At 50.0% G+C, this 24137-nt stretch overlaps 1 protein-coding gene across 5 annotated transcripts in view; it reads left to right on the top strand.

Annotated features, from left to right (window-relative positions):
- Ccdc88c (coiled-coil domain containing 88C) overlaps window positions 1-22138 on the top strand; it is a 117833-nt gene extending 95695 nt beyond the window's left edge. For 2 of the 5 annotated variants that reach the window (XM_006516188.3, XM_011244166.3), the window contains 9 exons: window positions 312-498; window positions 1744-1889; window positions 3053-3142; window positions 4592-4830; window positions 10289-10477; window positions 12062-12130; window positions 15260-15328; window positions 16787-17079; window positions 19852-22138. In XM_006516188.3, coding sequence (XP_006516251.1) covers window positions 312-498; window positions 1744-1889; window positions 3053-3142; window positions 4592-4830; window positions 10289-10477; window positions 12062-12130; window positions 15260-15328; window positions 16787-17079; window positions 19852-20847 — 2278 coding nt within the window. In that variant the 3' untranslated portion in view covers window positions 20848-22138. Of the gene's footprint in view, window positions 1-311; window positions 499-1743; window positions 1890-3052; window positions 3143-4591; window positions 4831-8006; window positions 8446-10288; window positions 10478-12061; window positions 12131-15259; window positions 15329-16786; window positions 17080-19851 lie in introns of all 5 variants that reach the window. The other 3 variants (NM_026681.5, XM_006516187.4, XR_381542.4) reach the window with 2 other exon arrangements.
- Window positions 22139-24137: the final 1999 nt, after the last annotated feature.

The following is a 24137-nucleotide window of genomic DNA, read 5'->3' as shown; positions in this document are numbered from 1 at the left end:
GTCTGGGGACAGCAAGTAGATTCTTCCTCGTCTCTGGGAGGCACAGTCCACGATGTCCTTTTGTGTTCAGTGTCTTAACCTGGTTCTTGTCCTCCTCCCCCCACCTAGACCAGTATGGCATCAGGGATGTCGTCCTAGAGCCCCAGAGCACAGTTAGAAAAGCAGCGATTTTTGCTCAGTGTTCTTACATTATGCACAGGTTGACTTTGCATGCCTGCACCTGTCAGAGCAGAGACAGGACCCACAGCGCGGGCCTTTCCGTCTTTTGGAGTGCGTTTTAGCCCCTCTGCCCCATGGCTTTCCAACCCTAGGATCAGCTTCCTGCACCAGCAGCTGAAAGGGGAGTATGAAGAGCTGCACGCCCACACCAAGGAGTTGAAAACCTCGCTCAACAACTCTCAGCTGGAGCTGAGCCGCTGGCAGGTGCGCTTCGACGAGCTTAAGGAGCAGCACCAGAGCATGGACATCTCTCTGACCAAGATGGACAACCACTGTGAGGTGAGACACTGTGAGGGACCAGCCTCCTCCCAGGTAGCTTCTCAGAGACTTGAGATGTCCTTGAAGCCAAGGTTAGATCAGAGTGCCACCTGTGGTAGGAACATTTCAGAAGCCACCTTGTCTGATATTTGCCCCATGAGGTTGGCAGTGTCTCCCATTGGTCCTTCGGGACATGGTAGCACCATCTTTGGTAACCTCTTTCAGTAGACAGCTACATGGGCAAACTGGTCTGGGTTTGAGGGTAGCTGTCCAGCTTGGATCCTGGGGCTGGGGGATCCAGTGGTTGGTGACGCAGAGCTGAGTCAGAAATGACCATTATGGGAAGCAAAGCCCTCCTTTAGATAGAATTTCAGATAGCTCCCGTTGAACAGAGAGTTTGATTTCTGAGAGACCCACTGCGAGTAGGATGGGAGCCCAGTCTCTGCCTTCAAAGCCTCTGGGCCTTCCCACCACACCACAGTGCTGTCCTAAAACAAAATCTGTGAACTTCAGCCCACAGGCCAGGCCCTCCCTACCACCTGCGCCTACTCAGCCCACAGACTAAGAACAGCTCTCGACATTTTTAACAGTTGGAACTAAAAATTCAAATGAACGATACTTTGTGGCTAGTGAAAATTACGTGAAGTTTTTGTCAGTGTGTGAGTGAAGCTTTGTTGGGACACAGCCACTCTTGGGTTCTCCAACACAGCTTTTATGCTACAAAGGCACAAGACGGAGGTGACTTGGAGAGCCCAAGGTCTTTCTAGTCTCTGGCTTTGGGCATAAAAGACTTTCTTTCTTTCTTTCTTTCTTTCTTTCTTTCTTTCTTTCTTTCTTTCTTTCTTTCTTTCTTTCTTTCTTTCTTTCTTTCGCAGCAGAGCTTTTAGTTGAAATATGAAAGCTACCTGTGCAGTTAAGCACTTTGTAGTAGCCACCTTCAACACAGTTCTTTTTTTCAATGAGATTAATAAATTTTTCTTTCTCGTGCTGGGGATGTCACTTCCACCACTGAGCCACCTCCCTGGCCCTAGTGAAATTAATTGTAATAACACTTTATTTAGCTAGTAGATCAAAAATACCATTTCACATACAACCTTCTGGTCCCGCTTTTCATACCAAGTTTTTAGCGTCTGTTGTACGTCTGGTTTCGCACCGCAGCCCTGGTGTCTGATCTGTGCTCTCGACACCGCCTGGGGCTGCCAGGTAGGGAACAGGGCTGGGTGGTGGGTCATGTGGCGCCTGAGCCACTGTCGGTCTGTGTTCCAGCTGCTCTCCCGGCTCAAGGGGAACTTAGAGGAGGAGAATCATCACCTGCTGAGCCAGATCCAGCTGCTGAGTCAGCAGAACCAGATGCTCCTGGAACAGAACATGGAGAGCAAGGAGCAGTACCACGAGGAGCAGAAGCAGTACATGTGAGTGGGCTGTGGGCTGTGGCAGGCGGCGCGTCCACCAGGGGCGGATGCAGTCCTTACTCAGACACCTGATGCCCTGCCTTCTCCTCCCCCAATACACCTGTCACTCTCAGGACAGAACAGGCCCTAGCCATTAGGGTTTAGAGGTTAGAGATGGAACCGTACTATTTTATGGAATGTTCTAGATTTCCAGAGGCGGTAGACAGTGGCTTTGTGCCTATGTGAGGTTTCCTACTCTCATGTGCGCTCCCCCACCCCACCCCTCCACCTCTCTACGTGCACATGTATGGGAAGGCACACGTGGAAGCCAGAGGTCAGCTTGAGTGTCATTTGAGAAAACATCTCTCACTGGTCTATGCCTTCCTGACTAGGCTAGGATGGCTGGCCAGTGAACCCCCCAGATCCGCCTGTCTCTTCCCCACTGAGGTCACAAAGGCCGTCCTACTATGCCTGGCTTTTTATGTGGCTTCTAGAGATCAAACTCGGGTCCTCAGGCTTCCATGGCCATTATTTTACCAACTGAGCTATCTTTTCCCCCCTCATCAGCCTTTCCTTTTTCTTTTTTTTTTTTTTAAAGATTTTATTTATTACTGTACATAGGTACAATGTAACTGACTTCAGATTTCATTACGGGTGGTTGTGAGCCACCATGTGGTTGCTGGGATTTGAACTCAGGACCTTCAGAAGAGCAGTCGGTGCTCTTACCTGCTGAGCCATTTCACCAGCCCTCATCCGCTTTTTCTAAACTATTACCCACAGGTGGAAGGAAGGCCCCTTTTACTTGAGTTCATTTGTAGAAATAGGCATCCAGCACCTATGGTTTTTTATTCATTTGTTTTTGTTTTGCTTTGTTTTGAAATTTTGAGATCCACTTTGTAGCTTTGGCTAGACAAGAACTCACTGTGTAGACCAGGCTGACCTGGAACTCAAAGAGATCCACCTGCCTCAGCCTCCTGAATCATGGGATTAAGGGAGTGTGCCACCATGTCCAGATTCATAGCTGGTACAGCTGATCATAAATTCCCAATTCAGTGACCAGTGTGGGGATGAGCACCCTCAGGCCTGAATCCAGACACTGACTTCTGATCTAGGTCGGGTTGGTAAGTACGCTCACTCATTTATTTAAAGTGCATTGACCACTTTTCTGTCACTTCTGTTCACAGAGACAAGTTAAACGCCTTACGGAGACACAAGGAGAAGCTGGAAGAAAAAATCATGGATCAGTACAAGTTCTATGACCCTGCTCCAAAGAAGTGAGTGGATCTAAGATCAGTGCCCATAGCTTAGCTGAGAGATAAGACAGTCCAGGAGCCGTAGGACAGGGCCAGCCCTACGCCCCCCCATATGCTGTACGCCCCCCATATGCCGCAGCCTTTTGCTACAGCTCCTCATGCTATGGTGATCCCAACATAAGGTTATTTCATTGCTACTTTGTAAGCATAATTTCGCTATTGTTATAAATCATAACATAAATATCTGAGATGCAGCATATGTAACCCCAGAGGGATCGCAACCTGCAGATTGAGAACTGCTGCCCATATAGCAAAAACGTTGGACCCTCAGCCCCACCCTGCGTACCCCAGCCAGTCCTGTGAAGGCTGTCAAATGCCAGCTAGCCCTCATGAGACATGGAGGTGACTGACCCATGAGGCAGAAGGCTGGGAGTCAGAGCCATTAAAGCTGAGTGGTCTGGTTGCCTCCGGGTGTAACATGCTGAGGACACCATAGCAGTGGGCCTGTGAGGGAAAGCGATTGTGAGCAGAACAGCTGGCTGGGCCCCACAGTTACCAGTCCTGGGGTGCACATTGGCCTTATCCCCGCTGTAGACATAGACCCTCTGGGGTAGCTTTACAAGTAGTGTCTCCCCCAATGAGCAGTGGCCCCAGGTTGTGGGGCTAGCTCAGTACCTGTATTAGCACACCATCTCTTGCAGTACTTACCCTGATCACTGCCCTGAGCCTTGGGAGCCTTGGGAGCTGTCCTTATGGACTGTTCTGGTCAGGCTGTGGTTGAAGTCACTACCAGTCCTTCAAGGAAGCCTCATTGAGACCTCCAGCCTCAGTCTTCTGTGTGATGGGGAAACTGAGGCTGTCATGAGGAGTGGGAGTGACAGGTACCTAAGGATGCCTTTAGTTTCTATGGAGCTGCTTTTCATCAGTTCCCTTTAACCCAGTCACCTCCTGTGCCCCCGGGGCAGCTTGCTCAGTGCCAGGGGCACAGTCAGCACCAAATACCTCCTATACCCCTGATGGGGCTTGCTCAGTGCCAGGGGCACAGTCAGTGAGCACCAGCCTTGTCATTGGTTAACTTGAGCAGGTAATATGCCTAAAAATGACTTTCATGGGAAAAATAAATGAATAGCTAGTTATTACAGCCTCATTTTTACACATCCAGATGTGTAAGGGTACTATGGAGGTGCTCTTCCGGGACACCAGCATGGTTCCTGATACCACATACTTCTGCTACTGCTTAGCTGCACCAAAGAGTCTGGCTCTTCAATTCCAGGTCTCAGGTGTTCAGATAAGACCGTGATAGTGTTCATGAACATAGTCCTCTTTTATTGAGGGTACTGGGATGGAACCTGGGGCCTTGTGAATTCTAGGCAAGAGCCCTGTCACCAAGCTATACCTCCAGCTCAGTGCCATGGCTTGCCTCTCTGAGCATGGGTTGTAACTTCTAAAAAAATTTTTTTTTCTAATTAGGAAGAACCACTGGATTGGAGCCAAAGCCCTAGTCAAACTTATCAAGCCAAAGAAAGAAGGTTCCAGAGAACGGTTAAAATCCACCACAGATAGCCCCCCCTGGCAGCTGGAGCCCTCAGACCCTGCCTCGCCATCTCCCTCTCAGGCTCTCAGATCGCAGACGGAGAACCCCGACAACCCCCCATCGGGTCCAAACTGTGTGGAAGAACGAGACACCCACAACGGGCCTGTGGGGAAAGGTAGGTGCAGCTGCCAGACGGGTCAGGGTAAGGATAGAGGCTCTGAAAGTTCCATTCACTGATGGGGTATGCCGTGCCTCTGTGGGGATGTGGCACTCTATGTGTCCATGTGAGCATGCCCTCCTACTCGGGCATGCCCACAAGCCCATCTCAGCTATGGCCATGTTACCTAGAGTACTTGGGAAACACCATTCATTACGTGGGCTGGTTGGTTATTCGAATGTCCAAGGTTGAAGCTTGGTCAGGCAGCCTAGGGGCGCACAGGAACTGATGTGTTGGGGCTCCCTCGGGTGTGGCAGACATTATGATTCGCTCTTTTTTTGTACAGTGATCCCTGGGGCATTAACCACATCTTTCACACACCCGCCCACTTTCGCTTTCGGGAAGTCCTGAGTGGCTGTCTCTTTCCACCATTTCAAAGGCATCTTGGCTTGTCCTCCACACAGATCTGTCCTTGAGGCCTGTAGCCTCAGGAAGGACACTGGGGATAGATGATTGGAGCTGGCCGGGGACTCTGAAGTTAGAGCAGGAACACTAGTCAAGCTTGCTGTAGTTCATTGATGAGTGGCACTGCCGCTGGTAAATGGCAGATGGCGGCGGCCTTTCACCTCCGAGGGTTTCATCACATTCCTGCGCTGTAAAAAAATCTCATCTAAAAGATACATTGTTGGGGCTGGAGAGCTGGCTTGGCAGTTAGGAGCACCTGGCTGCTCTTGCAGAAGATAGGGTTTTGATTCCCAGCACCCAGATGGCAGCTCACATCTGTAACTCCAGCGTCAGGAATCCCATGCCTCTTTTTGTCCTCCTCAGGCACTGCGTGCACATGGTGGACTTAGACAGATCCAGGCAAGCAGTCATGCACATAAGATAAAGATCTCAGACTAACAGACTCCCCTGCCCCTGCCCTGCCCCTGCCCCTGCCCCTGCCCCTGCCCCTGCCCCTGCCCCTGCCCCTGCCCCTGCCCCTGCCCCTGCCCCTGCCCCTGCCTCCTGAGTGCTGGGATTAATGGCATGTGCGCCACCATGTCTGGCTCTTTTTTAAAATAAGACATTGTTGTGCACACGTGCAAAAAGAAGAGCTTGGTGAGGTAGCTCGGGTACAGCACAGTCACTGCTTGTACCATCTCTGCCAGGTCTGTAACAACTGAACATTTCTAAAGCTGCGTTCAGATTTACCATCTGGTATGGTATCAGAAATGACTGTCATAGAACCTGAAATACAATTTACCTGAAGCCCTAAAAAGCTTACTGACTTACTGGGAGGTGGGTTATTTATGCCAGATCTTCACCCGCGTAGCTTAAGCATTTATCTATTATTATAGAACTTTCTGAATGTACGTCAGGGAGTCCAGTGCTCTTGGGGTGACGGGATGTTGAGTAACAGGTGCCCTCTGTGTGGGTGAGGTCACATTCACCACTACAGGTGGTGACGTCGTCAGCTCTGAGGACGCACGCACCCGTCAGTTACATCTCTGTTGTGGGGTCGGGAGAAGGTGAAAGGTGTGTCAGCGCTGAGGCAGCAGTGAACTGTGACATTTGAGACAGGATCTCCAATGATGAGGTGCTGTAGGTCTGTCTTATCTGAACTCACTGCATAACCCAGACAGACCATGAGCTAGTGACAATCCTCCTGCCTCCGTCCTGGGACTACAGGTGAGAGCAGCCACACCCAGACCTTAACTGCCTCTAGACATTACCTTAACATTTCTTACAACCAGAGAGGGCCTGTTACCTCTGGCTTCCATACTGGCAATATTTTAATGTTTCCCACTTAAGACTGTATTGTTCTTACAGTTAACTGAATTTGCTATGTTCAGTTTAACTGAGTTAAGAAAACTTTCAAAAGCTCTGATACGGTGGCACATTCCTTTAGTCCCAGCACTCTGGCGGCAGATCTCTGAATTGGAGGCCAACCTAGTAGTCTACAGAGGGAGTTCCAGGACAGCCAGAGATACACAGAGAAACCCCACCTTGAGGGGTGGGGGTGCAGTGACAGCAAGAAAGAAAACTTAGGAGGAGTGTCTACCTGGTGCAGACTGCCACTGGGGGCTGAGTACCCTTTGAAATACTTTACAAGCCTTGTGTCCCTTCTAATCCATAACAACCCATGAAGTGGGCATCAATCACTGCTGTCCATTTTTTATTATTTATTTAGTTTTTAGAAGGTGGTCTTGTGAAGGGAACTCCGGTAGTATTTCTTTGAACACCAAGAAAGTAAAACTGATACAGTAATAGAGATCCAAGCCCAGGTGTCTCAGCCTCAGGCTCCTAAGAGGGCACTCCCTTCAGTGAAAGCAGCTTGGGTCCCTGCACATTCCACATAGTCAGGCTGTGGAGTTTTGTTTAATGCCTCCCTCAGCCGTGGTCAGTATCTAGAACCCTTATTCTGTAATGTGGGATGTGACCACTAGGTGGTGGTATAGCAAAAGACATAGAAAGTCTGGTCTCTAATCCTAAACCAGAAATCTGTTGGCTCACTTGATAAATACTACTACTGAAAGGTATGTTCAGAAGCTTAGATGAGTCGTCTGCTTTGTGGGGTCTCTGCTTTAAAGGCCAAGGAAGGGTGGGGGCGGGGAGGGGGGGTCCGAAGGGAAATAATTCTTCCAGGTCTTAGGAGGTTGGGGTATGAAAAAGACATTATAGTGTTTTTAAATACATCTAGCCAAGGAGGTGATTTTAGAATTACAGACTGTTGGTAGGTGTTTCGGGTAGACTGTATCCTGACAGCGGGCCAGCCTGTCATTAGGTGTGTCCGGTGTCCTGGAGTGGGAACGGCAGCTGTATGTGAGCTGAGTGAGTAGTCAGGGAGCCTGTCATTAAAATGGCTGAGTAAGAGATGCTGGCTGCAGCCTTAATGAGCATTCTTATTCAATAATTTAACACACTGAAATTGAAAAATCCTCCAAACCAGTGGCTCCTGGGGCATTGTGCAGCTCTCCTGTTGTGCTTCGTGAGTAATGGTTGGCACCAGGGCGCCACTAAATTAAATTGAGTCAGCGCCTAAATGGTTCTGGCCTGGGTATCAGGCGTAGGTTGGCCAGGATTCCGCTTCCCTAAATACGTTTTGCTGACTTAGACTCATTTGTAATTATTGTTCATTTCATTTGTGTTTTTTTTTCTTCCTCTTTTCTCTCTCTCTCTTTTTCCTTCCTGTCACAATGATAACAATTTAGCATTCCAGCGCAAAAAGAGTCCTTTTTTGAGAAGCAAAAGCAAGGACAAAGACAAGTCTCCATTGGTCCATCCAGCTCTCTCTAAACGCCTGCGGTTCTGGTCTTCCTCTGACATCCCATCCTCCCCTAACGAGTCTGCCTCTTTCTCAGACATTGGGGATTTCTGATCCCCTCCTTTACCATGTGTCTACATCATGTGTCCCTCCTTCATTTCAAAATTCAACCAACAACCAAAAGAAGTTAGTCCCTAAAGGCCACTCGGTCCCTAGCGGACCCCTGTCCCTCCCCCAGTTCCAAAGTAGCCACCGTGGATTCTGATTGCAAACTAGAAGATGACCTGTCATGTTTCCTGGACTGGTGCTTCGGCACAGCACAGTAGTAGGGGACCCCCGGGATGTACGTGCAGTAACTTGTCCTTGGGCCAGGAGATTCATGCTAAGTAAGTGACGTGACCTCATGCTCCGCCCCCTCCCGCATCTGCAAGCTTCTCTCGTGCCCTTGTGCAAAGCGGAAGTGGCCAGTTGTCGCTATGCTTCCTAAAATGCCCACCGGCGGGTGAGCCACCTTTCTAAAGATTTACTTGTAAGCAGCTGAACCTTGTCCCCTCTCTTTGTCAGAGCAGAGTCACTGGCTTCTGCCCCCGAGCCCGCAGTTCTGTGTTCTGAAGGATTCACTGCTCTGTTGGAACATTTTGAGTAATTGAACCGATTTTGCCAGACTGAAGTTTTATGACTGTGCTGCAATTCTCTGGCATCTCGGATGGTGAAATCCAAGCCACAGTGGACAGAAAGCATATCAGGACATGAGCCACACCCAGAGCAGGGGAAGATGGTGACCAGAGAGGTCACCCCACTGTCATGTCCCCATCTTGAGCCATTCTTACACCCCAGGTCTGATTTGGGCCATAGCCCCCTGTCTCCTATGTGCAGTTTTTACATATTCTCCCTTATTGCCAGTGCCAATGCACTCAGATGGAATACAAGTGTCACCTTAGAAATCAGGTGGCCATAGTAAACCTGCACCTGTGACAGTGTTAAGGTCATCATTGCCACTGACTTCAGCTTGTGACCCTGTCTTTAAGAACTCCAAGCCATCAAAGCTCCCGGTCCCAGAGTCTGTCCTCCCCGCATGCTGTTAGAATCGTGCTTGTCTCTGTCTGGTGCTCCTGCTGTCTGCCCGCCTCACCTCCCCCTGGACCTTCATTTCCGCCTAACACAGGAAGGCCTGTCACTCATTTCCACTTAACACAGGAAGGCCTGTCAGTCACTGTTCAGTCTGCCAGACTTGTTTCTTGCTTCTCATAAGGCTGTCCTCCAGAATCCACATCCCCCTCCCGTTCACATCTAAGATCTGGGCTTTGAAAGCCAACAGAGATGAGCCGTGAAGTTGAAGGGCTGAGGAGTCCGGTTTATGCAAGCGCAACCTCCACCTGCCTCCTGGTCTTTGGGCGTAAGGCATAGGCAGTGTACAGAAGGCCTGGCCGGCTGTTAGAAGTGCTCCCGTGTTTTTGTTTTGTTTTTGCTTTTGTTTATTTGGGGTTATTTTGTTCTGAGGTACTGGGGATCAAACTAAGGGTCTTAACACATGGCATGCAAGCACTCTCCCACCTCAGCTGCGTCCTCGGCCCTTCCTGCTCCATCATATCTCTTATCTGGAGATCCCAGACTCAATCCTATTTGATTTTCTCTTTATTTGTGTAGGGGATACTTTTTAAAAATATTATTTAATTTCAACAGATATATATGTTTATAGCAGAAAATTAACGCTGCTTAAAAGCGTACGATGAGAGGTGAAGACCCCCACGAAGAGATTATAGTTACTCCCCCCCCCCCCAAAGAAACTCTTGTAAGCTTGGCAGTGAACTTTTTTGACACCCCGAGAACTCCATTTGTCAGGGTCCTCAGAACCTCAGTGGTGGGTGTGGAGAAGAAGGCATCTGCAGATACTTATTCGAGCTGTTGAGACAGGACTTGGAGCTATGTACGGGCCGCAGAAAGTGTGCCCTACAGCAGACATTTGAACCATCCAACCTTTTTTTTTTTTTCTTTTTTTTTTTATCCTCTTGAGTTCTATTTCTTCCTGCCAGTTCTGATGCTAACCATGTGGTCCACGCTGGAGCCTGAGCTAGCCCTGTGGTGCCCTCCTTCCAGCTGCAGCTGGAAACCCACCCAGCTTGTGTCTCTGTGGTCTGTGTGCCCTGCTGCACCTGCTTTGGGCCTCATTGTGCTTGCCCAGCCTTGGCACGGGTTTACAACCTCATTTCTCAATGTCTTCTGCCCCAGGCCCAGGGGATCTAAAACCAAAACGAGGGTCCCCGCGTGGAGGCAGTGTTGACCGCACAGACACCTCCACTGACCCAGCTGTGAAGTCCTGGCCCTCGGAGCCTGGCTCCCGGACCTTTTCAACCTCAGCCACCACAGCAGCCCTTTCCAGCTCCACTCCTATCCCCAAGCACCTAGGCCGCACCAAAGGTGAGTACGGCCCCTCTAAAGGGTGAGCTACGGGCCTGGGGCCTGCCTAAAGACCAGACATAATATGAACAGAGAGAGAAGCTGATGAAGAAAGATTTCTGAGTCATACTTTGGTGTAAGCCTTGTCTCTGCAGCCAGCCAAGTGATTTTGGCCAAATAATTCAGCCATCAGTAGGCCTAAGAACCAGGAGGAAAACCTCAGAATCCACCAGCAGCAGAGGCAGCAGCATTCAGGCATTGGCAGTACCAGGGCTGAGCTAAGAATACCAGGCAGTTCTCTGGAGTCAGGAGGTATTTTCTCTAAAAATGATGAATGAGAGAGTCTCTAACCCAGAAGTCTAGTGACAGAAGCAAGGGCGTACATCATCAGGGAAGGATGTGCTGTGTCCTGGCGCTTCGGAGGCTGTATGTGTTCACACCTCAGATGCAACATCTAGTTGTCTTTGAGTCTAATTATGTGAAGGAAGCCCTAGCCAGCTGACTTGGTCAGATGTTGCCATAGAAAGCCTATAGAAGCTCAAGGATTCTGTCAACAACCAAGAAGAACCTGCAACCCCAAGCAGAGAACAAACAAACAAATAAATAAATGAAATTTAAAACAATGCAAAAGTCACTGACCTAAAGTGGGGTGTCAGGAAGAATTGCTAAGAGGATGTTGAAATGCCTAGCAGTGATGCAAAAGGTTACTGTGTTCCTGAAACAAGAGCAGGATGGCATGGAGGGAGCCCGAGCTAGTGAACACGGGGAGGAAGGAATGCTAAACTGCTGTAACTAACCGAAGAGAGTGAAAATACAAGAAGAAGAAAAAAAAAAAAAGACAAAAACCCAAACCAGCTGAGTATGACTGCCTCTGCGGGGCTAGAGCTACACACTCAGCCCTGGGACGCTCGGGCACACACAGCCTTTATGCCGTAATTAGAGAGTTGAAGCGACACACAGGGTTCCTAAACTCTGGGACCCTCACGGTCTGGACACCTGCTGCCAGTGGGTAGGTAACTGATTTAAATATCTTTTCAGAGGGGACCCTACATTCAGTGCTCAAGCTTGGAGAGGCCCCATGATGGTTGGCAGGAAGGTTCCCTGACTAATGTCCTGTTGGGAGCTGAGGGCACAAGGCTTGCTCATCCTTCCACCTTGGGTGGTGCATCCCAGTTTGCCTCCTTCCTCTTTTCTCCTGTCGTCCGATGGCATTGTGTCCCTAAAAATGGATTGTTTCCACACCCTCTGCTTTTGGCTTCCTGGCCTTTGGGGTTGGAAGGGTTCCTGGGGCACTAGGACATCTGCTCCCTTCCCTGGTCCTCAGATCGAAGCATACATGCATCTTCCACCCCTTCGTTCGCAGGCACAGAGTGTGAGTTAAAGTTAAATGGAATCGGTCCAGTGTGTTAGCCCGTCTCCTCTTTCCATCTAGATAGATGAGTTAGAGGCACTCTGCGTACCGTGTCCCTCCCCCTAAGAACTGGACCTTGCTGTGGTTCTGGGCTGAACAAAGGCATGCGTTGGTCACACAGCCAGGGGCCAGGGTCTTCCCTGCGGGTTTTAGGCATTCTAAACCCCAGCGTATTAACTTTATTCTCATCTTAGGTTGTAATTCAGATGACAATCTCTGTGAGCCATCCTCGGAGCCCGACGGCCCCTACCACAGGCAGCAGGGTGAGTGGCCGGCGTGGTATTACTTTTCTTGTCAGTAGCACTTGGAGTTTAAGCTAAGCAGACTGGAAGTCAAGAAATCTAGCACACAGAGAGATGAAGGTGGAATTGAGGGACTGGGGGTGAGGGGGCGGAGCCTCTCTGAGCCCGCCTTCTCTGCAGCCCAGGTACTTCATCATGGTTCTCGCTGGCAGCCTTGACAGGTAGGAGACACACTGCCCCCTACAAGCCCCAGGTTCTAGAAACTTAACATGTCTACAACACCCTCCAGGTGTGTGTGCCAGGGAGTCCTTGGTGACCAACATAGGGGACATGTTTTAGGAAGGCCTACGCTTTGTTCTTGCTTAGGTCCCATGTGTCTGCGGTAACACTAAGTTGTGTGAAATCTCAAACAGTGCTAAAACCGCTTCCCCCCTGTTTGTGGATATGTTAAGTTTCTGCAGGAGAGAAAACAGGTAATATTCTCCCAGGCTTCTCAGAACTACAGGTTGCTTTGGGTTCCTATGTGTCCTTTCTCGTCTCTCCTTTCTCCCTCCCCTGTGCGCTCCTCCCTTGAGTCCAGCCTTCACACATGCAAGACAAGCGCTGTGGCCAGCAAGCTATGAGCCCTCTTCTCAGCTTTTAAATTTATTTCTATTTTATGTGTATGCATGTTTTTCCTGTATATCTGTCTGTACACCATTCGCATGCCTAGTGCTCAGAGAGGCCAGAGAGGGGTATTGGATTCCCTGGAGCTAGAGTCATAGATGGTTATTAGCCACCATATGGATGCTGGATATGGAACCTGTGTCCTCTGGGAAAAGCCTCTTAACTGGTGGGCTCTCTCTCCAGTCTCCGGGTCTGTTTTTAAAAAGTAATTCTAGGGAGCTAGAAAAGTGGCATAGTATGTAAGGGCGCTTGCCAAGTGCAGGCCTGGCAGCCTGGGTTTGATCCCCTAACTCATGTGGTTGAAGGAGAGAGAGAACCAACTACTGCATTTGCCCCCTGACCTCCATATGTATGCTGGCACATGTGTATACATGCACGTACACACACACAGAGAGAGCAAATAAATGTTTAAAAAGAATAAATGTTTTAAATAAAAATGAACGGGACAGTGGATGGTTCAGTGGGTAAAGGCACTTTAGTTCAATACCAAGCGTGGTGGGCTGATTTCTGTCCCAGAACCCACATGGTAGAAGGGGAGAACCAACTTCAAGTTGCCCGTTGCCCCCTGACCTTTGTACATATGAGTGCGGCATGCACGCCAAACACACACACACAACAAACAAGTGTTTAAAAAAAAAAAAAAAAAAACCAAAAACCTAGAAGGGTAGGAAGAAATTCCTTAAAAGGGAAACCTTGGCATGTTTACCTGGGTTCAGTTTATGTCTGATATGTTGAGTAGTTGAGGGCGCCTGCATCGTGTCCTATCCACTGTTTAGAGGGTATGATGGTGTTGACACTAGTTATTTCTGATTCCATGAGTAAAGATAGACTCTTTGAAGAGGCCTCTTGGCCCAAGAAACCTCCTGTCTTCACCCGGAGTGTAGGACCCTGTAGCAGGAAGGGCCCTTCCGTTCCTCTGCAGGAGAAAGAGCCTGTGTTCTCTTAAGGAACACCTAGGGGTGGTGCAGGTGACACAGCACCCACGGCTTCTTGCTGCGTCCAAACACCTCAGAGGATATTGCCTGAGTCTGTGGGGATCGCTGGGACCACGAAGATCACCCCAGCCCAATAACTAGACTTCTGCTCCCAGATGTGGGCACCAGCTCAGGGAATCACCAATTTTAATAGCCAGTAGCCAAGTGTGTGAACCGCAGGGTTCTTCAGGTGCCTCCCAACACCTCCCATTCCTCTGGTTGGCATATGGAACAAAAGTGAGCAGGCATGGCGAGTTGGGCCTATGAGCCCAACTTTCAGGACGCTCTGACAAGGGGATTGCGAGTTCAAGGTCACCTTAAGCTACCTAGTAAAGCACTCACTCAAAATCTAAAATAAATGCTAAACACGGGTTCTTGGGCGGTTTGTGCTGCAGCTTCCCTGTGGTGCCCATTACAGACCATCCTGCATTTGTTTCTGACTGTCCCTCCACCGGAGGATCTTAGTCAAGTGCTTTTCCCAAGACTTGGTAGCACCAAGTCTTTATCAGGCCATCCCTAAAGACTGTTGCCAACAGGTGACTTCCGGGTGCCTGCTCTGAATAGAGCTTACCACGACTGGGACTTAGGCCCATGTAGACACCTGAGCTGACACTCCTTGGGGACAGTAAGTCGGGCCCTCTGGCATGTCTGAAGGGTTTCCTAGCACCTGCAGATAGTACGGAGATGTTGGGACACTGCCCCTGTTTTTCAAGGTTCAGAGTCTAGCAGCAGAGGCGTTTTTCTCAACCCAACACTGGTACAGCCTGCTACTGCGGGCAGACCAGGAGAGGTCAGCAGACCCTAGAAGGGATGGTCTACCCATGCCAAGTGATAATCCTATCCTTCTGGGTCTGAAGTAGGGGGATGACATGCAGACTGAACACCCACAGTCACAAGGGCTGAGTCCCGCTACCCTTGTCATAGGAACTTTGAGTTTTCGGATTAGAGCAGATAGGTGTTTGAGGCAAGTGACTGAAAGGAACCAAAGAAAAGACAACATGTACTGTGGTCACTTTGCTCCTGACATCCTGGCATCCCTGCCTGTGGTTACCTGCAGGAGGATGCTCAGGCACACACTGCTGCATTCACCTGCGTGCGCACCTGCTGCCTTGAACAGCGCCTGTTTGCATGCGTTCCAGAAAATCTGGGGCAGTGAGACAGGTGGTCTCTAAGCTCCAGCCCTGGGTTGCCCAGAGGAGCCCTTATGTACTTTTGTACTAGAGCTCCATGGTGCGATCATCTTGGCTCTCATTTTAAACTCGAGGCCTTAGACCTGGTGACAGAGACCCATCACTGCCAGGATGGTGAGTCTACTGTGTGTAGCGCTCAGCTGCTGAAGCCCATTGCCTCAGAAGAGTATGTACAGCACCCTGAAGACCTTCCTAGCTGGGGACGCCGTCCTGAGCCAGCGTAGAATCAATGATTGTATTTTCTTCCTCGGGTTGGGTGAGAATCCGGGATCTACCTGGTCATTGGCTCTCTGTATTAAATGTAGCCGTTTCTCCCTCAGCATCGCGGCCAAACAGCTTGGAGAGCAGTAGGAACGCATCCAGCAACAGCTCGCCTTTGAGCCTAAAGGGTAAGAAGGCTCCTCCCATTCTTACAGCTCAGAGGCTTCGTAACAGGGCATGAGAAACTCTCTGGTGCAGCCATGGGCCACACACCAAGGTTTCCAGCACAGACCAAGGAGTTTGGAACAAGTTAGGGCTCAGATTCCTCTTTTTCCCTGCCTGCCCCGAGGATGTGGGTCACAGATCCTCTGGATCCGAGCTATGTAGAATAGGGACAGGGACCGATGTTGCTTCCCACTTGAAATCACGAGCAAATCTGTTTTTCTTTTGAAGAGGAGTTTTGTATCCCAGGCTAATCCTCAGCTGACTTTATAGCCGAGACCAGGTTGTCACCAGGCCAGTCTGAGTGCTGCTGGGACTCTGACCCAGGACTCGCACGTTAACCAAGCACTCTGCCAACTGAAGTATGTCCCCAGACCCGATTTGATTAACAGACGTTTTAAATTTTAAGGGTTTTATTTCTGTGGTCTGTTTACACGTTTAGTCCCCCTTGCCAGCTCTCCCTGCATTTGAAGAGAACACATGCTGTCAAGTGACCGTATTGCTTGAGACTAAATTAATCAAGATGTTTGTTCTAGCCTTCTATATGATCGCCCCCTGCATGTAGTGGGTGCTAAGTGAACTTATATCATGTGACTGAGTGACAGCTAGTGAGCGTGCCAGGGTTGGTGATTTAATTATCACGGCCTGCTTCAGTGGCACCTGTACAATGCAGAAGAGCTAGGCATGGCTCCTGTGCAAGGATGGCACGCACGATGATGGAGCCATAAGGTGCTCCGTGTCGCTGCTGTCCCGCTGTAAACCTTGTACCTCAGTACACACATACTTTTGTGACACAAAACTGTTGTTAGTCCCAGGTGGTGCACTTTTTTTGTTTTGTTTTGTTTTGTTTTTGTTTAAGAGTAGATAAATAAGACTAGGGATGTAGCTCAGTTGATTAAGTGTCGGCTTGGCATGAATTCAGCCAGCAGTACTGCACACAGTAGGTGCATGCCTGGAATCCTAGCACCTAGGAGGTCAAGGCAGGAGGATCAGGAGGTCAAGGTTGCCAGCAAGTTTTAAGCCGCCCTTGGCAACATGAGACCTAGATGTTTTTGTTTTTATCCCAGCACTTGGGAGACAGAGGCAGGAGGATTTCTGGGTTCAAGGCCAGCCTGGTTACAGGGTGAGTTCCAGGACAACCAGGGCTATACGGAAAAACCCTGTCTCAAACACAAAAATACTAAAAGCGTGGAGAAATACTGCCTGCTACCTAGGAGATGGGTAAAAACTTTTAAAATATTCTTAGTGAAAGCTTTTTACTTTTACTTTTTAAAAGAGCTAAAGTAAAATGAACAGCTGCAGAAGGGATCCCAGCTGGGTGGGGGTGATGGCCAGGCGTGTCTGTCTCAGGTGGGATGGTTTCAGGTTAGCCGCAGGGAGCAGGAGAGAGCTGAGACTGATGTGTGCCCTGTGTTGCCCCCTAGGCTCCTCTGACCATCTGCACAGCCGGTGTGAGAGCTTCAGCAGCGCAGACCTGATCCCCAGCAGGGACCCTGCCACGCTGTCTCGGGATGGCAACACCTCGGGACGTGGTCTTCTCGGCCGCCATGAGTACCCTCCACCCCGGAATGGGCCTGTCTCCCAGGAGACTATCCAGAAGAAGGGCGCAGCTTCAACCCACACGGGAGTGCGACCCCACTCAGCCTCTCCCAGCAGTGAGATGGTCACCTTGGAGGAATTTTTAGAGGAGAGTAACCGAGGAGGCTCTCCTACCCATGTGAGTGTTTTTTTTTTTTTTTAATATTTATTTATTTATTATATGTAAGTACACTGTAGCTGTCTTCAGACACTCCAGAAGAGGGCGTCAGATCTTGTTACAGATGGTTGTGAGCCACCATGTGGTTGCTGGGATTTGAACTTTGGACCTTCTGAAGAACAGTCGGGTGCTCTAACCCACTGAGCCATCTCACCAGCCCCCCTTTTTTTTTTTTTTTTTTTTGATTTATTTATTTATTATTATATGTAAGTACATTGTAGCTGTCTTCAGACACTCCAGAAGAGGGCATCAGATCTTGTTACAGATGGTTGTGAGCCACCATGTGGTTGCTGGGATTTGAACTCCGGACCTTCGGAAGAGCAGTCGGGTGCTCTTACCCACTGAGCCATCTCACCAGCCCCCCATGTGAGTGTTAAAGCCCAGCAGGACCCAGTGGCGCAGGGAGAGACACCAGGTCTGGCTTGTCTGCAGCAGGTCGTTGAGTGCCACTAGCCAAGGGGTCACTGTGAGTTGGTCCTCAGGCCCCAAGCGGCAGGGGCTGCTTTCCCCTTTGTGGCAGAGCTCTAAGTACTGTTTAGTCTGCTTCATCTCCAGCAGCCACTGGCAAATGTGGAAGAGTCTTCAAAGGACCACAGAGTAAATATTTTAGATCCCAGGGCCTTGTGCTAGTTTCTGTTACAACTGTCTTGCTCAAGATGCTGTAGAGAATGCAGATGTCGGCCATGTCCAGCACAACTGTGCTTTCAGGCAGTGACATTTTAATTCTGCATGACTTTGACATGAAGTAGCAGAGAGGGGTGCGTGTGTGTGTGTGTGTGTGTGTGTGTGTGTGTGTGTGTGTGTGTGTGTGTGTTTTGCTGGGGATTGAACCCAGGGCTTTATATGGTAGTGATCACGTTAACAATCCTAGGACTGAGAAAGAGGAGACATGCAGATCCCCGAGGCTCACTGGCCAGCTTGCCTATGCTAATTGGTGAGCCCTAGGCCAGAAAAAGACACCATATTAAAAACAAGGACATCTCTAATCTTTAAACCGTAGTGGAACCCTCCCCAGTAGGGAAAGGACTTAAGTTAGTTCCTGGGGTAGCCAGGAAGGTTGCTCTTCAGAAGATGGGTATCCAAGACTTAGAAATACACTTCTACAAAGGCAGACGTCACATGTGTACTCACATGTAGAAGCTAAAAGAAGCTGATAGGGAAATAAGTTCCGGCGGCAGAAAAACTAGAGAAGCATTTGGAGACTCCAGACAGGAAAACCTTATGCTTACTTTAGGATGTTTTGGCCTGTGTAGAAGGCTAAGACCCCTGATTTAAATGGTAGAGTTTGAAGTTGGTTCAACAGAAGGCAGGAGGGGCCGGGGCGAAGGAGGCTCATCAGGTAAAATGCTGGCCATGCAAGTCTGACGAGCAGAGTTCAATTCCCATGTGTGGTGGAATATATTCATAACCCAGAACTCCTCTGCTGAGGTGGGGGCTAGATAGATTTGCACAGAAGCTTATGGGCAGCTAGCCTGGGGCAAGCAGTGCCTCGGCAGAAGTGAGAGACCCTGCCACACAGGTGAGAACCAGCGCCCAAGTACCTGCTCACAGCGTGAGTGAATGAATGAAAGCAGAACCAGCATGCAGAGGGTGGTGGCTGCTGTGGAGAAGCGCCCAGCTCAGAGAGCCCTAACCTTACCCCAGACCTGCTGTCTTAGTCAGGGTGTCTATTCCTGCACAGACATCATGACCAAGAAGCAAGCTGGGGAGGAAAGGGTTTATTCAGCTTACACTTCCCACACTGCTGTTCATCACCAAGGAAGTCAGGACCGGAACTCAAGCAGGTCAGGAAGCAGGAGCTGATGCAGAGGCCATGGAGGGATGTTCCTTACTGGCTTGCTTCCCCTGGCTTGCTCAGCTTGCTTTCTTACAGAACCCAGGACTAATAGCCCAGAGATGGCACCACCCACAGTGGACCCTTGATCACTAATTGAAAAAAAAATGCCTTACAGCTGGATATCATGGGGCTATTTCTTCAAGGAAGGCTCCTTTCTCTGTAATAATTCCAGCTTGTATCAAGTTGATCACACAAAACCAGAGAGTACACCTGCTGTCTCAGGTTCTTTGGCCTGCTTGACCTCATTTCTTTATCTGTCATAAATATTTCTTCCACAGCTTGAACCATGCCCTACCAGACTGCTTTTAGAATTGGGTGATGTTTTTGGTTGGTTGGTTGGTTGGTTGGTTGGTTGGTTTTTCAGATTCACCCTAGAGCAGGCCCTGGTGGGCATTAATAGACACAGCTTTTCCTAGTAATGTCCATAGCATAACATGTCAGAAAGCACCACGACTTTCTGGGTTTGTTAGCAGCTACAGATGACTCCTGAGCCACTGGTCCGTCCTTGAGTCTTGTTCCTCTGCAGGTCACAGTAGGCCAGGATCTAACTCTTAACAGAGACCCCAGGCTTTGAGATGCTAGCCAATGGCTGTGGACCCTATCTGCATACAGACCTTTGCCTCTGATAGTTGTGTTTGTTTCCAGAATAGTGGCAAAGGACACCTCCTGGACGGGAGAAGCAGAGTCCTAGGGAAGTGGTTCATTGAGCCTTGGGATGAGCTGTCTCCACATCTGGGTCGTCCCTCTCTCTGGCTTCCACGTCCTCCCGTCCTGCCTCTCTTTCCTTTCTCAGGAGGAGAGTGTGGGTGGCAGTTACAGTTCTGGAGTGTGTGTCTTGGTTCTTTCCTGTCCTTGTGAATGTCCACTTTTCCACCTCCGTTCTCTCCTCTTCCCAGGATACTCCCAGCTGCCGTGATGACCTGCTTAGTGACTACTTCCGAAAGGCCCATGATCCCCCAGCCCTGGGAGGCCAGCCAGGACCACCAGCTAGGAAAGATGGAGCCAAGATGCCCACCAGCTTCGTGGCTCCCACCATCAAGATGTCAATCAACACCTCTGAGGGGCAGCAGCTGAAGCCAGGGCATTATGTAAAGCCCAACCTGAGACCATCTGAGGCCGAGGCCCTGGCTGGGATGCCTTCAAGACAGGTCCAGCCTCCCCAGAGCCTGTCTCTGGGTAGACCCAGGCAAACCACGATGACCCAGAATTGTCACATGCCTGTCAGCCGAAGTGCGTCTCTGAGCAGAGCCTTCAGCCTGGCTTCAGCTGACCTCCTCCGGGCCAGTGGGCCAGAAGCCTGTCGGCCAGAGTCTCCTCAGAAGCCAGGGGGTCATGAGGCTGCAGGAGCCAGAGAGACAAGCACCCACAGCCTGCAAGGCTCCCACATCCTAGCCCGGGAGAGAACGCCAATCGTAGGAAAAGCTGACAGTCCCTCTCCAGGCCAGGGTACCCGAGGCCGGCCACTGGACACAAGACGCTTCTCTCTGGCCCCCCCAAAGGAAGAGAGGCTGGCCCCCCTACAGCAGTCTGCCACAGCCCCAGCCCTTGCTACTGGATGTAGCAGTGGTAGCAACCCCCAGATCCAGCACTTTTCTCCTACAGTGGCTCCTGCAGTCAGGACAAAATCCAAAGTGCCACAACACTCAGGGGAGGTAGCCACCGTAGCTCCTGTGCGTCCAGGGCTCGGCACCTCAGAGGGAGATGGGGGCCCAGGGCATGGTTACAGCGAAGGGCTTCTGACCAAAAGCCCTGGCAGGTCTTCTGACTTGCCTCCCCATGTCAAAAGGGGCCCCGATGACTTCAGTCAAGGGAGCAGTTCAAAGAGCACACCGGCGTCCCCAGAGCCAGGTGGGGACCCGCAGACAGTGTGGTATGAGTACGGCTGCGTGTGACTCGCATCGTGGATCTGCAGCTTGCAAATGCTAAACTACTGGTGCGCCTTCTGATTACAATGGCCTTTCCCCCTGTTTGCCTGTGGTGGTGGTGGGGGGAAGGGTGAAAAATGAGGAGTGGAGTTCCCACGGTCATCCTGTTGGCTGAAGGGAAACACTGTGCCAAGCCCTAAGAGGATTACCCTCCAGGGTCTGTAACTTATTTTCTGTAGCTGCGGCTTCCAGCAGCTGGCATCTTATGGACAAGGCCGTTTAGCATGGGAGCCAGTTAGGAGTCAGTGGCAAAGCGACTTTACCCAGAAACAGACACTACTTGAGTAGGAATGCTCGTTTGCAACCTGTCAACCTCCACTAAATAGCATGTGCACGTGTGAGTACATGCACGGACGCCAGGTTCACAAAGCTACGTCCTGATGGGTCTCGAAACTCCACTCCTGCCTAAAAGCCATTGGTCCTGGGAAAGGCTTAGACTGGGCAAACCACAAAGATTTGCAGGGTTTTGGGGAAAGCCCAGAGCAGGGCTGGCTGCTAAACCCAGGACCCTTGCCATCCTATTTCTGAGGTCCAAGCACTTCCCTTTAAAACAGGACCAAGTTTCAGGATCAGCCACGGGTCTTAGCTCTCGTAGCTGGCTGTTGGGCCCTGCCTAGTGGGCTTTAAGACTACCTAGGAACCAGCCTTTTGGGACTTCCCAGGCTTGCTTTACTACAAACACTGGATCTGCCAGGCCTAGGGTGTGAGGCAAAGAGATGCCCTACGAGTATCCCAGTCTGGCAGGCATAGTTACTACACAGAAGGAAGGCCAAAGCCACACTTGCTTTGTAATGTGGCTGTTGCACCCAGCCCTTCTTGGCTCAAACAATTTTTTTTATTTCTGAATAACTTTTTGGGGGTAGAAACCAAATTTCTATATACACATACATACACACACATGAATATGTGTGTGTGTGTATACATATATATGTATATGTACACACACACACACACACACACTTACTTTTGAGGGCCTATTTATGTTCTGAAAGTCATTCTTTCAGTAGTCTGACCTGCTGTTTGTTCGTTTGTCTGGTCTACTTCCTGACATGTTTTGTTTCCTATTGTAATGGTGCTTTTCCTGGGATGGACTAAACGATTTATTTTCTGTTTTGATGTAATGTGCTGAAGAAGAAACGGGGGAGACCTTGAATGTTAACAGGATCCATGGTGAGGGTGTTGGGGTTGTGTGTTAAATAGCCATTCGTTCTGGAAGACCAGGACAGGGCTGTAATAAAGTGGAAAGGAATGTGACTGAGCCCTGGTTTTCTTCAGTAAATGCTGGCTGCATGCAAGAGGGCCCCTCCAGCTGTGGAGGTCCATAGTTGTCTGAGTCATTTGCTCTATAAAACTGCACAGCCAGCAAGACAGATGTAAAGAACAGAGCTGTCCTTAGAAGTGACGGGCAGCCTGTGGTCCGCATCGCATTAAGTCAGCATCAGGTGAGTTCCGGTTGGGCAGGGGGTTCTGCTCCTGTCAGGACAGGATCCCAAAGCTACAAACCTCCCAAGTGTTGGGTTTGGACCTAGGGCGTCGTGTTTAAATCAGTGAAGTAGATGAAATGGGGAAAAGGTATATATAAGTCTTCCCAGGTGACCAAACCTTGTGCTGTCTTCTGGTCCACCTGATACCTCGGTGGTTCTCCGCTCACCAGACTTCCTGTGTGCACCGCTCCTGCCTCCTGGCCTTGTGCCCTCCTTTCCTAAGTCACTGCAATCTGTTGGATCTGGGGGCCTGGTGGGGACTGCTATCCGTGGAGTAGTCGCTTGGCAGGCTTCGGTCTGTGTGGCCTTTGTAGGATTTAACACCTGGCCAGTCATGCCTCGTTGTTGGCAGCCTCCGTCTCACGACTCCGTCCCTTCTGGGACAGCCCTCCCACACTCATGCTTGCAGGGCTCAACCATCCACAGGGAGCCTGTGCACCGCCCTGAGCTCCCTCAACCTCCACACACCTCCCTGTACTCACAGTAGACCTAGGAGCGTCAGGCATGAAGCCTGCCCTCCTGCACCCCAACTTCTCAGCTCGTCTCCCCGAGCTTTTCATCTCACACCATCTGTTGTACTGTCACAGAAGCCTAAATGAGCTCTTGGCCCTCCTCCCCTATGTGTAGAGATCATACTAGATCCTTGCCCTTAGCTAGCTCTTTCATCCCAGGCCTCATCCTCCAGCCCTGGGGCCCTAGTTCTGATCTGTCTGCCTCACTCTGTTACTTCAGCCCACTCTTCGTTCTGTTTAATGGAAAGGCTGCTATTAAGTTACTGGTGGCACTAAATCTAAAGGGAGCCTGGTCACTCTGGAACATTCTCCCCGGGTGACCTTTGCTTTGAAACACCACACTCTGTGTCTTGGCAGTAGCCACACCCTGCACTCTGCAGTCCGTACACCTGAGGCACACCTAGGTCTCTCATCCACCCCTCACGCCCTGACAAGCTTCTACACATCCACAATTCTAATTACAGGCCATTCCTAGGAGGCGGGGAGCCGGCATCCTCCGCCCCCACCTCCTCTGGAATTCTAGAGGTACACACATCTGGCTGAGATGTCCCTAAGATGTCTAGAACCTGACATCTGCCCCAAAGCTGGGCTTCTGTCTGCCCTTTTCACTAAACTCAGATGTTTGACGACCCCTTGCCCTCTCCCCTATGCTCCTTCCCTCAGATGGTTTCAACTCTGAGACTTCACATATCCAAATCCAGTCTCGAGTGATGAATATCCCACAGCAGCAGCACGGATTCAGTGTGTAAGCAGTATATGTCCTCCTGGGTCCCATGCCCCTCCCTCTACTCCAGTGTAGTCTTTGGGTGTTTGGAAAGTACCCAAGTGACAGGTGGTTCTTCATGTTCACAGCATGGGGTGAAATCTACAGAGCTATTTGGAACACGAAGCTCTAGAGAAAACATTTGGAACAGAACAAACATTGTGGATTGTCCTCTTAATACCCGGGTCTGGGAGGGATAAAGACATAAATCTAGCTCTTACCGAGATAAAATGTGTGATATTTACAAGTAATAAAACTTCATTGCAGTCCCATGCAGTCAACTGATTGTCATAGATTGTTCTCACTTTGGTCATGCTTAATGTATTAGTGCCAACCCGTGCATGGCTGGCAGGTGACTGCTATTGCAAAATGAATATGGATTGCCACTTTGTCAGCAAATCAAAAGCAAAACAGGTTTCATTGATTGGGTGAGTGACTACCAAATCAGGTAGTATTTTCTGAAGACTGCATCGGAAGGTCCCCGTGTTCATGATGTTC

This window comes from Mus musculus, chromosome 12 (assembly GCF_000001635.26).
Source record: "Mus musculus strain C57BL/6J chromosome 12, GRCm38.p6 C57BL/6J".
In the NCBI taxonomy this organism is placed as follows: Eukaryota; Metazoa; Chordata; class Mammalia; order Rodentia; family Muridae; genus Mus; species Mus musculus.
The sequence above is the reverse complement of the archived record's forward strand: the minus strand, read 5'-3'. Positions and strand labels throughout refer to the sequence as shown.